This window comes from Myotis daubentonii, chromosome 3 (genome assembly GCF_963259705.1).
Source record: "Myotis daubentonii chromosome 3, mMyoDau2.1, whole genome shotgun sequence".
In the NCBI taxonomy this organism is placed as follows: domain Eukaryota; kingdom Metazoa; phylum Chordata; class Mammalia; order Chiroptera; family Vespertilionidae; genus Myotis; species Myotis daubentonii.
This window is the reverse complement of record NC_081842.1, coordinates 218,423,566-218,435,913: the sequence shown is the minus strand read 5'-3', so window position 1 is coordinate 218,435,913 and position 12,348 is coordinate 218,423,566. Positions and strand designations below refer to the sequence as shown.

Sequence of the window (12,348 nt, the reverse complement as noted above, 5' to 3'; positions counted from 1 at the left end):
TCGGTCAGGCCCTCACTGGCTGGACAGGAGGAAGTGGGAGGCCTTGGTTTTCCCACCTGGGAGCTGGGTGAACGCCCTGCTGTCCCTGGAGTGCTGTGGGCACGCTGGTACATGTGCTGGTGCGTGTGCATGCGTGTGCGTGGTCTCTGGAAGCCAGTGGGCAGCATCCTGTGTGAGCCCAGCTGCCCGTCCCCTGGACCAAGAGGGGCCACTCCTCTCACAGACCCCCATGTTCTCTCCACTGAGCCCCCCAGGAGGGTGGGCCAGCCACTGCCCATCCGCTGCCCGGCCTGGTCCAGGCCACGGAGGAAAGTGGCTGTGGAAAGCCTGAGGCCACACCCTCAATGCCACGGCCTCGGGCGGGAAAACCCCCAGTGCCGGGGCACCGGGCGGGAAACACCCCCAGTGCCGGGGCCTCAGGGGGGGGAAACACCCCCAGTGCCGGGGCCTCGGGCGGGAAACACCCCCAGTGCCGGGGCCTCGGGCGGGAAACACCCCCAGTGCCGGGGCCTCGGGCGGGAAACACCCCCAGTGCCGGGGCCTGGGGGGGGGGGGAAACACCCCCAGTGCCGGGGCCTCGGGCGGGAAACACCCCCAGTGCCGGGGCCTCAGGCGGGAAACACCCCCAGTGCCGGGGCCTGGGGGGGGGGGGAACACCCCCAGTGCCGGGGCCTCAGGCGGGAAACACCCCCAGTGCCGGGGCCTGGGGGGGGGGGGAACACCCCCAGTGCCGGGGCACCGGGCGGAAACATCGGGTCTTTAAGCAGCCGCCGCGCCTGTGCCTCATGAGCAAGGAGAGAGGGACGCTTAGCCCTGAGGAAGGAATTCCCCGGGTAAGGCTGGCGTCCAGGGCAGGCAGGGCGGCCGCCAGAGGCTGTGGGGGCGGCCGGTCCACTGGGAGGCCGAGCACCGAGCTCAGGACACACACGCTTCTGAGTGGAACAGGCCCAGCCGGCTGCGCCGCCCCCCCCCCCCGCCCCCCCATGCAGGTGAGAAACAGGCCCAAGCCCTGGGCCCACGCAGGGTCGCGGGTTTGCCCGGAGACGGCGAGGCGGCCGAGGACAGCCTGGGAAGCCATGCTGACAGCAAGGGTCCCCCCTCACCCACCCCACCCCGGCAGGGCCTCCCGGCCTGGGGCCCCTGGAGACGTGTGTGCAGAGCAGGGGCCGTGGGGGCGGGACTGGGGCCTGCGGCTGACCCCCCTGCCCCCCATCCTTGTAAGTCAGGGTCCCCTTTGAGGCAGAGGCGCCTAATTGACTTAAAGGCCCGGAGCCCCAACACCGTCTTAGGATCCATGTGCCCACCAAGCTCTCCAGCTCCCTGGCTTGGCTCCCTCTACTGCCCCCTGGTGTCCGGCAGGGGCACTGCGCCGAGCCCTCAGGGTTCAAGGCATGGGAGGCCTCTGAGTGTCCCTGGGGGGACGGGCCTGTGGGTCCCCGTTCCCGGCGCCTCGATGACAGTCCTCGGCTCCCCATGGGGGGCCCTCGGCGTGGAGCCGCTCGCCAGTCAGGCTGGACGGCCGCGGGGTTCCCATGAATTCTGCTCACATCCTGTCACCGTCCCCAGTAACACCCCTGTTCGCGTTGGACGTCCCACGTCACTCCCCCAGCTGTCGCCTGTCCAGCCCGTCGCTGGGTCTCTGGACAGACTGGGGTCCCCTCAGACGTGGACACGGGCTGGAGAGAGGACGTCCTCCCGGGTCAGGCCCTGCCGGTGCCGCCGCAGAGGCACCCCCGGTGTGTGCTGGGTGTCTTGCTGGGAATGGCGGCTTGTTCGTTCTCCGGTCGGCGCTGCCGAGTTGAACGGTTGTCTGTGTGGCTTTATACGCGGCTCGCGCCTGTGACTTGGCGGCCCCCGGCCACGTGCCTGTTGGCCCCACTAACCTGTTGGCACTTTCAGCTCCTCCATAGCAACAGCCCAGCCCTGGACACGCACACACACACACCCCGCTCCCCACTTCTTGTTTCTGGCTCCACGAGCTCTGCTGGTGTGGGGGTGCCAGACATGGACTCTTGGTGCTGCAGGGAATTCGTTCACTTGCCCACAGTGTCCCCTGGGCCTTACCCGGGGCCTGTCCGGGGGTCCCTCGGAGCAGGCAGAGCCCGCGGCCCCCAGTGGGGAAGCTGTCAGGCCATGGAGAGCCCCAGGCACCCCGCGGGGAGGAACAGCAGGACCGCGGAGGGAAAGCCCGCAGCTCCTGGGTAGACTGGGCCACTGGCTTCCCCTCCACTCGCGTGGACTCGAGGCACCTCGCATCGTCGCGCCCTTGCTGTCCGGCCCCCCAGAATTTCCATCCCACAGACACGCCGACGGGGCACGCCTTCCGCCGCCATCGAGGCAATCTGGCCTCACCCAAAGGCGCAGATGCATTTTCTGACGTGAAGCCGCCCTGGCGTCTGAATCCGAGCCAATCCCCACGGCTCACCTTCGTTATTTTAAAAATATTTTTGTTTGCGGAGCTAACGTTCTTACTGGGGGTTTAGCGTACAAAGGACCTGCGATTCCCTTTCCTTGCACCGCCCTGCACGCCTGGCTTAGGACCGGCGGACACGGCCGGCCTTGGGGCGGGCAGGTGCGGAGGGAGCAGGGTACTCGCTGCTTTCGCTCCGTTCTGGGTGAAGGGCTGTGTTTCCACCTGCGCACGGCTGTACCTGGCGTTGGTATTTCCGCAGACATACCCGTGTCTGTTTCCAGTTCTCGGGACACAGTTCTTCACGTTCCTTCTTCAGTTTCCTATCTCCTATTGGGTCTGCCGTTGATTTTCTTTCTGTACATTTTTCCTTGCTTTACATTTAAAAGGTCAACGACCGCCCTAACCAGTTTGGCTCAGTGGATAGAGTGTCGGCCTGCGGACTGAAGGGTCCCAGGTTCGATTCCTGTCAAGGGCATGTACCTTGGTTGCGGGCACATCCCCAGTAGGGGGTGTGCAGGAGGCAGCTGATCGATGTTTCTCTCTCATCAATGTTTCTAACTCTCCCTCTCCCTTCCTCTCTGTAAAAAATCAATAAAATATATAAAAAAAATAAAAGATCAACATTCTTGCTGGAGTTTTTTTTCTTTCTTATTAGTCTTCGGAGAGATTTTGATTTTGTTAAATGTTCCTTGATGCTTTTCTGAGTGTAAAGTCCATGTACGCATGTAAACGTGTGCGCACATGAATGTAACATGTAACTATCAGCGTAGAGCGTGTGTTAACGCTTTTGCGAAGGTCACCATTGCTTATGTCCTCTTGCTTAACGGCTCGGGTTCTGTAAGGAAGCCGCCGGTTAGAACTATTCCCACCTGTCACGCCGCCGTTGCTGAGCCCGAGCCTGTGGTGTTTACAGTCCCTCACGGTGCTTTCGGCTGGAACGTTAGGACTGCTCCGTCCTGAGGCCTCACCACGGGCGGCGTGTCCATGCGACTAGCGCGCCTTCCGGGGAATCGCTGTGGCCTGGCACTCGCCGTGCCCAGGGCCTGCTCTGGCTCCTCTGGGTCGTTTGTAACCACTTGCCTGAGGGTTTCCTCCTTCTTCTGTGTATTTCCCTCCTTCCCGCCTCCCAGGGAAGAGACATCCCCCAGGTGGTGTGGACGGTAAACACCCTTCGCCTCCTTCCAACCTGTCCCCACCCGGGTTCACTCCTCCTCCTCCAGCGGCGGCGGGGAGGGGGCGGGGCACACACCCCTCTCAGGCGGGACATCTGAGTCTCAGTGGCTGATTCTCTCACTAGGTTGTTTGGAGTGCGACTGGCTCATGGCCCATGCACTCACACACACATGCACTCACACACATGCACATGCACTCACACGTGCACACACACATGCACACATACACACGTCCACACACACACCCCGCCGTCCTCCAGGCACCCTGCGGCACAGACTCCCTCAGGCGGCCGCCCAGAGCAGCATGGGCTGGTGGGCTGAGCTGCAGGAGGTGGTTTACAGGACGTCAAATTCAAGTTTCAGATTTCCTCCTTCAACACTGAACACAGAGTATCTGCGTCTCTTTGCTTGGAGTGTCTCTGTTACCGCGTCTGACGCCACTCGGGTGCCGGCCCTTTTCCGGGCATTTCAGCATGTTCCTCGGCGCCGGTGTCCCCAACGTGCGTTGGGTCGTGTCTATCTTGCTGATGTTTTGGGGCACGGGGTGAGATCGTCTGCGTTTTGGCCTGAGAACTTGTTCACTGCACTTCCTCAGTGGATTTCTCTCTTTTTCAACTAGAGGCCCGGTGCACGAATTCATGTGTGGGTGGGGTCCCTCGGCCTGGCTGACAATCAGGGCCGATCAGAGCTGTGGGAGGTTGGCTATGAGAGCACACTGACCACCAGGGGGCAGCTCCATAGCAACCAGTCAACCTGTCGCTTAGGCGTTTATATATATACTAGGGGCCCGGTGCACGAAATTCGTGCACTGGGTGTGTGTGTGGGGGGGGGGGCGAGTGTCCCTCAGCCCAGCCTGCCCCCTCTCACATACTGGGAGCCCTCAGGCATTGACCCCCATCACCCTCCAATCGCAGGATCGGCCCCTTGCCCAGGCCTGACGCCTCCGCCAGAGGTGTCAGGCTTGGACAGGGGACCCCCATCTCCCCCCGATCACTGGCTCTGGCCCCCGCCCAGGCCTGAGGCCTCTGGCCCAGGAATCATGCCTGGGCAGGGGACCCCCATCTCTCTCTGATCGCTTGCTCCACCCCCCGCCCAATCCTGACGCCTCTGACCCAGGCTTCAGTCCTGGGCAAGGGGACCATCATATCCCCCCAATCCCCGGCTCCTCCCCCCACACAGGCCTGATGCCTTGGCCAGAGGAGTTGACCCTCATCACCCTCCGATCACCAATCACCGGATCGGCCCCTGCCCAGGCCTAACACCTCTGGCTGAGGCGTCCGGCCCGGGCAGCGGGGACCCGCAGCTGCAGCGGCCCCGCGATCGTGGGCTTCGCTTTAGGCCCAGGCAAGGGACCCCTAGCTCCTGGGACTGCCAGCTTCGACCGTGCCCAGCTCCCATCGCTGGCTCCACCCCTACTTCCTGCTATCACTGGCCAGGGCAGAAAAGTCACCTGATTCTCCAATCATGGCTGGGGGGCAGGGCAAAGGCGGCCCCAGGGCCACCTTTGCCCTGCCCCCCAGCTCTTAGCTCCCCCCTGGGTTTCTGATCACTGTCAGTGGCAGGGGGCTTCTTCCCGCTTTCCCTTTCACCTCCCTGCATTGTGCCTACATATGCAAATTAACCGCCATCTTGTTGGCAGTTAACTGCCAATCTTAGTTGGCAGTTAATTTGCATGTAGCCCTGATTAGCCAATGAAAAGGGTAGCATCATACGCCAATTACCATTTTTCTCTTTTATTAGTGTAGATAGACTAGAGGCCCGGTGCACAAAAATTTGTGCACTCGGGGGGGAGAGGGGTCCCTCAGCCCGGCCTGTGCCCTCTCGCAGTCTGGGACTCCTCAGGAGATAATGACCTGCTGGCTTAGGCCTGCTCCCAGGTGGCAGAGGGCAGGCCCAATCCCTAGGTGCAGCCCCTGGTTGGGCTCAGAGCAGGGCCGATTGGGGAGTTGGGGCACCGCCCCCTGTCATGCACAGAGCAGGGCGATCAGGAGGTTGGAATGCCACCCTCAGTCATGCTCAGGGTAGGGCCGATTGGGGGGTTGGGGCACCGTCCCCTGTCACACTCAAGGCAGGGTCGATGGGGAGGTTGCGGCACCACCCCGTCACGCACAGAGCAGGGCCAATCGGGGGGTTGGGGCACTGCCCCCTGTCACGCACAGAGCAGGGCCCATCAGGGGGTTGGGGCGCTGCCCTCTATCACCCACAGAGCAGGGCCGATCAGGGGGTTGGGGTGCCGCCACTCTCACACTCAGGGCAGGATCGATGGGGAGGTTATGGCTCTACCCCATCACACACAGAGCAGGGTCCGTGGGGGGGGGGTTGGGGCGCCGCACCCTGTCACACACAGAGCCGCAGGGCGATCAGGGGGTTGGGGAGCTCCCCCCTATCAGGCACAGAGCAGGGCTGATCAGGGGGTTGGGGTGCCTTCCCCTGTCATGAACAGAGCAGGGCGGATAGGGAGGTTATGGCCCCGCCCCCTGTCACACACAGAGCCGCAGGGCGATCAGGGGGGTTGGGCGCTGCCCCTGTCACACTGATCCCGGTGCCAGGAGGCATATTACCCTTTTACTATATAGGATAGAGGCCTGGTGCATGGGTGGGGCTGCCTGGTTTGCCCTGAAGGGTGTCCTGGATCAGGGTGGAGGTCCCCACTGGGGTGCCTGGCCAGCCTGGGTGAGGGGATGAGGGCTGTTTTCAGGCTGGGGGTGACTGAAGCTCCCAACTGCTCCTTTTTTTCTTTTTATTCTGGCCAGCTTTAGCTTTGAGGCTTGGCTCCAGCTCTTAGGCCTCCGCTGCTGAAAGTACGTTTCTGGCCTTTGCTTACAATGTTGCGATCCTGCTGGCTGAAGCCCGGTGGACTAAAGCAGGTTTCTGGGGTTTTGTTTAGCTTCTATATTTGTTGCATAGTTGCTTAGAGTTGCAGCTCAGAGGCCTGCAGCGGCAGGCGGGGAACGTTGCAGTCCTCTGTCACTGAAGCAAGCAAGCCTCATGTTAGTTTCAAGCTGCCTGGCTGCCGGCCGCCATCTTGGCTGGCAGTTAATTTGCATGTTGCCCTGATTAGCCAATGGGAAGGGTAGCGGTCGTACGCTAATTACCATGTTTCTCTTTTATTAGATACGATTAGATGGACAGCCACCCTTCCTTATCCACTTCTATTCTCTCTCTCTCTCTCTCTCTCTCTCTCTCTCTCTCTCTCTCTCTCCCTGCTGGCTGCGTGCTGGGAACCTTCCTGGCTGGGAAGCCCCCGCTGGCTGTGTCTGTGCTGCCGCCCTGACTCAGTCTCCCTGGTGGTTCCCCTTTAACTGCCTCCGTCACCCCACGTAATCAAATCACGTGTTTACTTGAGTCCCAGGACAGGCTCATTAACTGGGCTTCCTCGCTCTCCACTGTTCACTGCTTGTCTGTTAAGGGGCAGGGCTTCCCAGAACCTACCTCCGTACTCTGCCCCCTGCGCCCTGTGCCCTCAGGGGTGGGGCTGTGGGAGGGGAGGGGGCAGGGCTGCAGCTCAGCCGTGTCTGGTGGGACAATCTGGGTCCAACCCTCTCTGCGGCACCCCGCCCCGCAATGGTCGCTCCTCGCCACTGTCTCTGGCCTGAGGCTAGGAGGGCAGGAGTAGGGATAGGTGGGCCCCATGCTGCCCCTGCACCACCCTGGGTCTCAGGCGCCTGGGCTGTGGGCTCCTCTGGCAGCCCCTGGGAACCGGGGTCAACCCCAGCTTTCCTTGTGGGCACCCCATCACTAGGGTGGAGCAGGGGCCGAGTGGGCCAGGTACCCGGGGCCTCCCTGGTCAGGGGAGGCTCCTGTCGGAGGACGATCGTGCCCGCGCCCCCGGCGCCCGCACAGAGCAGCACACACACAGGCCTCGGGAAGCGCACTCCTTTCTTAGCTTCCTGGGTTTCACAAGGTGCCGGAGCCCACGGCCGGGGGCCCCCAAACCCCGCAGTCCCGAGTCCGGGCCCCCGGGGGCGGCAGGATCCAGGCGCCCTCCAGCACCCAGGCCACAGTGGGCACGCCCACGGCCCATAAATACCATCATATAAATACGCTGCGACCTTCCAGGCCACGGCCGCGCTGCGCAGTCCCGGGCATAGCACCAGAGAGCCTGCTCGGAGGGCAGGCCCGCGCCCGCCTGCACCTGCAGCCACCCCTCCTGCCGTCCCCCCAGGGGCGGGCGGGGCCCCCTCAGCCAGGCCAGTCCGCTTGCTCCAGAGCTGCCCAGTGGAGCCGCCTGCAGGCCAGGCCTGTGCAGGTCCCTGCAGAGGCTGCCATGTCCACAGCCCGCAGAAGCAAGAAGGGCTCGGGCGCAGTCCTGGCCACAGCTCCCTCCGAGAGCTCTCCAGGCCATGGGTGCTGTCGGCCGCACCGGGAGGCGGCACGCGGCTGCGCTAGCGCTCCTCTGCCCTGCGGCGGCGCCCGGGCGCTGGTCTGTGCGGGGTGGCCTGTGAGGACGCTGCAGGGACAGGAGCAAGGGGGTCAGCGCCAGGCGGGGACATCGCACTCCCCCTGCTCGCCCGCTCAGCCTCTCCTCCCAGCCACCATCAGGCTATTCTCTGAGTTTCAGTCCCACCCGTGCCCACACCCTCCCACCTCTGCCTCATTCTGCTGAGGCACCAGCGACGCAGCAAACGCCACCAGCCCCTTACCTGGGCCTGGGGCTGGGGACGGGATCCCAGGGAGCTGGGGGGGGCCACCTGAAGGCAGACAGACTCCCTCATGTTAGTGCCCCACCCCTGGGTGGGCACTGGTGAGGGAAACCCAGGCCTGCAGAGCCCCCCCTAGGCAAACAGTGGGGCCTCTCCCCCTCCCCACCCCCAATGAGTGTTCCCAGCCCGGCCCTGTCCAGGCAGCATGGAGGGCTGGGCGACGGGACTTCAGGCTGGATGGGGGGAGGGAAATTTCACCCCAGAACTAGCCAGGTCCCATCCAAAGCAGGGGGCCGCGAGGCCCTGCCAGTCCATCTTCCCAAGGGGCCTCAGGCAGGCAGCACCCCCTGCCCCCCTCAAATGTCAAGGCTGCGTGGCCCTCTGGTGCAGTACCATGTCTGACCACCAGGTGCCACCACAGCCAACATTATGTCCTGAGCACCAGACTGGCAAGGTTGGCACCACACCCCAGGCCTGGCACCACGTGGTAGGAGCCCGCCCTTGCCCACATCTGGGGCTGCTTGGGGCTGCCAGCATGCCAAGCCCTGCTCCTAGGTCCAGGGCTGCAAGGTTACACTTTGCCCATCGGAAGCCATGGGAACCCCAGACCACCAGGACCAGTCAGCACTGCATGGGGAGGGGCGGGCCTGGGCCAGGGCGGGGCTGGGGCACAGGGCCGCCGGACTCACCCTGGCGGCACGTGGGCCCGGTGTAGCCGTCCACACAGTGACACCGGCCGCTGACAGGGTCGCAGCCGGCCCCACCCCCGCAGTCACAGCGCAGGGCACAGCCCGGCCCGAAGAAGCCGGCTCTGCAGTCTGCAGGGGGAGGCGGAGCGCTGAGCCGGGAGCCACCCGCCACCCCGGCCCGGCCCCCCTCTGGGTGGGGTCCTGAGGGCAAACCCTCTGCTGTTTCCTGGCCCCGTGGGCTCTCCCGTGGGAAAGCGCCGGGTACCAGCACGTGTCCGGACCCCCAGCCAGCACCAAGTCCTTCCCTGTCCAGGGCTGGCAGGGGGGGCCTGGCGGTCACGATGCACGCACAGCAAGACCACAAACAGGGCGCCCTTCCTATCCCGGCCGTGGGGGCAGGCCAGGGTCTCCTCCCACTTCCCCGGGCAGAGGTCACCGGAAGCCTGTAGGTGGCCTGAGGACAGGGTGTGGCCCTGACAGCGGACCCTGCGGGAGCTGGGAGCAGAGGGTGCCCCCCGAGCCCACCGGCGCGACACAGGCAGGGCCGGACCAAGGTCCTGGTCCAGGAACCCACACCTGTGCCCCACCGGTGGGACTGCAGACTCACCGAGGTCACAGGTGGCGCCCGTGCGGCCGGGGGGGCAAAGGCAGTGGCCGGTGACAGGGTCGCAGGCAGCCCCACCCTCACAGCCGCACCGCTGACCGCAGGCCTCTCCAAACGAGCCCAGCTCACACCCTGGGGGGCGGGGCAGTGACTCAGCTCTCCTCCCGTCCCACACCCGACTGGGCAGGCAGGGGCGCGGTAGGGGGGCGCTCACCCTTCTCACAGGACTGGCCGTGGAAGCCAGCGGGACACAGACACTGGCCGCTGACGGGGTGGCAGAGCGCTCCATGCTGGCACCTGCACACCCCCTGGCAGCCACGCCCGTGGAAGCCAGGGGGACAGGCTGAGGGAGACCGGGTGAGAGTTCCTGCCTCAGTTTACCCGAGTGAGCAAAGGGCTGGGTTCAGGGGTCTGGGCTCCCCCTGCTGCCCATCGAGGCCCGGCTTCCCCCCCACACACACGGGGCTCAGGGGGGAGTTCACAGGCTCCGATATGACCCCAGTAGCCTGGGGTTAGGCCCAGTCTCCTAGGCCCCCCCGAGCCCAGGTGAGCCCAGATTCCCGCACAGGCGGGAAGGGGGGTGCCGGGCCAGGGCCCCCAGCACTCACGGTGCTCGCAGGCCTGGCCGTAGAAGCCGGGGCCGCAGCGGCAGGCGCCCGTGGTGGGCTCGCAGGTGCCGTTGTTGAGGCAGGAGCACTCCAGGCGGCAGGCGGCGCCGTAGCGCCCGGCGGGGCAGGCTGCGGAGAGCGGCAGGTCGGCCTCAGGCACTGGCCTGACTCAGGGGACCCGGGAGCAACCCTCAGCCCACGCCGGACCCGCCACCCGGCCGCCGGGCACTCACCCAGCTCGCAGTGCGGGCCCGTCCAGCCCAGGCCGCAGGAGCAGCTGCCATTGGCGGGGTGGCACAGGCCGCCGTGCTGGCAGGCGCACCGGTGCTCACAGCTCGCGCCAAACCGGTGCTGGGGGCACTCTAGAGACAGAGGCCGGACGCCCAGGCTGGACACGCTGGAGACCCGTCCCCACCAGGCCTGACACCCACTCAACCATTTCCCAGGACCCCTCGGGCCCAGCCTGCACCGGGCACACATGTGGGAGGGACCCCAATCATGTCCTGACCCTCTGTCCATCCTTTCAGGCCTGACCCAGAGCTGAGGTCACTCAGGGGAAGGGGCGTAGGGTCAGGGAGCCTTCTGGGAGGTGGCGGCACTCTGCTCCTCATCTGATTGGCCCGCGGCTGCCCTGCTTCTCTGGGGGTGAGGACAAGGCCTGGCTGGAGCCAGGTCTGGGGCTGAGAACCGGGGGCGGGGGGGGGGGGGGGGGAGCCACCAGCCCTTCTGAGGACCAGAGGGTGGCAGGGCTTGGGCCTGCCAGGGGCTCTGGGCATGGCTGTGGGACCTGCATGCCATCGGGGGTGTGAGCCCCAAGACTGTCCCCAGGGCCACCCTATTTCTCCCCATGGCCTGTGCTCCACGCCTCCCTCTCCCGGGGCCCAGCCCCTGGGCCTGCAGAAAGCACCAGAGGGTCCCACTCCCAGGGGGCGTCGGCCGGAGGCTGCTCCATCCTCAACTCAACAGCCACCTGGCCCGCCTGCTGTGGGATAGAGGGACCCTGTCCGGCCCCCACTGGACACAGGGCGTGGACCGGTAACCTGATGGTCTGAGCCAGGAAGGCCTCGGGTGGTGTTGGGCGGCCCACTGACCCGTGGGGCACTGGGCAGGAGGCGGGGTTCTACAGAGGCCACAGGCCTGAACGCGCCAGGGACCCTCCCCCTGCCCCACTCCGCCCCGTGGCTGCGCAGTGACCCTGGGCGCCCCGGCAGCAGGCGAGGGCACCCACCGAGCTCACAGTGGGCGCCGGTCCTCCCTGGGGGGCAGGTGCAGGTGCCGGTCACAGGGTCGCAGGTCGCCCCCGGCCCACAGCTGCAGACGTGGGCGCAGCCAGCGCCAAATCGGCCTGGTGGACAGGCTGCGGGAGGAAGGGGGAGGTGGCCGACCCCCTCTCTCCACCGTGGGGGGGGGGGGGCAGGGCGGAGTCTCCATCCACGTGCGGCCCAGACAGAGCGGAGACTGCCTGCTCCTCTGCCCCCACATCCGGCTCTGGCACCTCCCAGCCCCGAAGGTGCTGCTGGGGCCCAGCCTGCTCTGCAGTGACAGTGACTCACTGCCCCCCCTCCAAGCCCAGCCAGCACCCCAGACAGATCCCAGACGGCGTCCCAGACGGACCCCAGATGGGTGCAGAGTCCCCGCGTGACTGAGGGGAAGGCCCTGTTCTCGGCAGGATGCCCGCTGGGCTCTGTGCGCCACCCTGGTGGGCATGACGGGGGGGGGGGGCACGCAGCACTCAGCCTGCAGGGACTCCCCAGCTCCCCCAGCCTGGGGCCGAGGGGAGGGTCAGGGAGAAGGAGCCCCCGCCTTCCCCCTGCCACTCACTGAGGCTGCAGTCGGGCCCCAGGACGCCCGGAGGGCAGCGGCAGGTGCCCGTGGCCGCGTCGCAGGAGCCGCCGTTGAGACATCCGCACAGGTGCTCACAGCCAGACCCGAAGCGCCCGGGGGGGCACCCTGCAGGGGTGGGGGGCGGCTGCCAGGGGTGAGGGGCTGGGCCTCCCACAGCAGAGCCCCCGCGTCTCCGCCCTCCACCCCTGCCAGCCCCGGCCCAGCTCAGTCCCAGCACTCACGCTGCCGGCAGCCGGGCCCGTGGTGGCCGGAGGCGCACACGCAGGCCCCGGAGGCGGGGTGGCAGGTCTGGTTCTCGCCGGGACACTGGCACTTGCGCCCGCAGTTCTCCCCGAAGGTGCCGGGCGGGCAGGCTGGGGAGCAGACATCCTCCC

At 65.9% G+C, this 12,348-nt stretch overlaps 1 protein-coding gene across 4 annotated transcripts in view; it reads right to left on the bottom strand.

Annotated features, from left to right (window-relative positions):
• Positions 1 to 7,449: 7,449 nt before the first annotated feature.
• The window catches only part of MEGF6 (multiple EGF like domains 6), a 68,099-nt gene continuing 63,200 nt past the window's right edge, over positions 7,450 to 12,348 (bottom strand). For 3 of the 4 annotated variants that reach the window (XM_059691465.1, XM_059691467.1, XM_059691469.1), the window contains 10 exons: positions 12,196 to 12,327; positions 11,951 to 12,079; positions 11,358 to 11,486; positions 10,363 to 10,491; positions 10,130 to 10,258; positions 9,736 to 9,864; positions 9,525 to 9,653; positions 8,918 to 9,046; positions 8,229 to 8,276; positions 7,450 to 8,035 (listed from right to left, as the gene is read on the bottom strand). In XM_059691465.1, coding sequence (XP_059547448.1) covers positions 7,971 to 8,035; positions 8,229 to 8,276; positions 8,918 to 9,046; positions 9,525 to 9,653; positions 9,736 to 9,864; positions 10,130 to 10,258; positions 10,363 to 10,491; positions 11,358 to 11,486; positions 11,951 to 12,079; positions 12,196 to 12,327 — 1,148 coding nt within the window. In that variant the 3' untranslated portion in view covers positions 7,450 to 7,970. The remainder of the gene's footprint in view (positions 8,036 to 8,228; positions 8,277 to 8,917; positions 9,047 to 9,524; positions 9,654 to 9,735; positions 9,865 to 10,129; positions 10,259 to 10,362; positions 10,492 to 11,357; positions 11,487 to 11,950; positions 12,080 to 12,195; positions 12,328 to 12,348) is intronic. The other variant, XM_059691468.1, reaches the window with a different exon arrangement.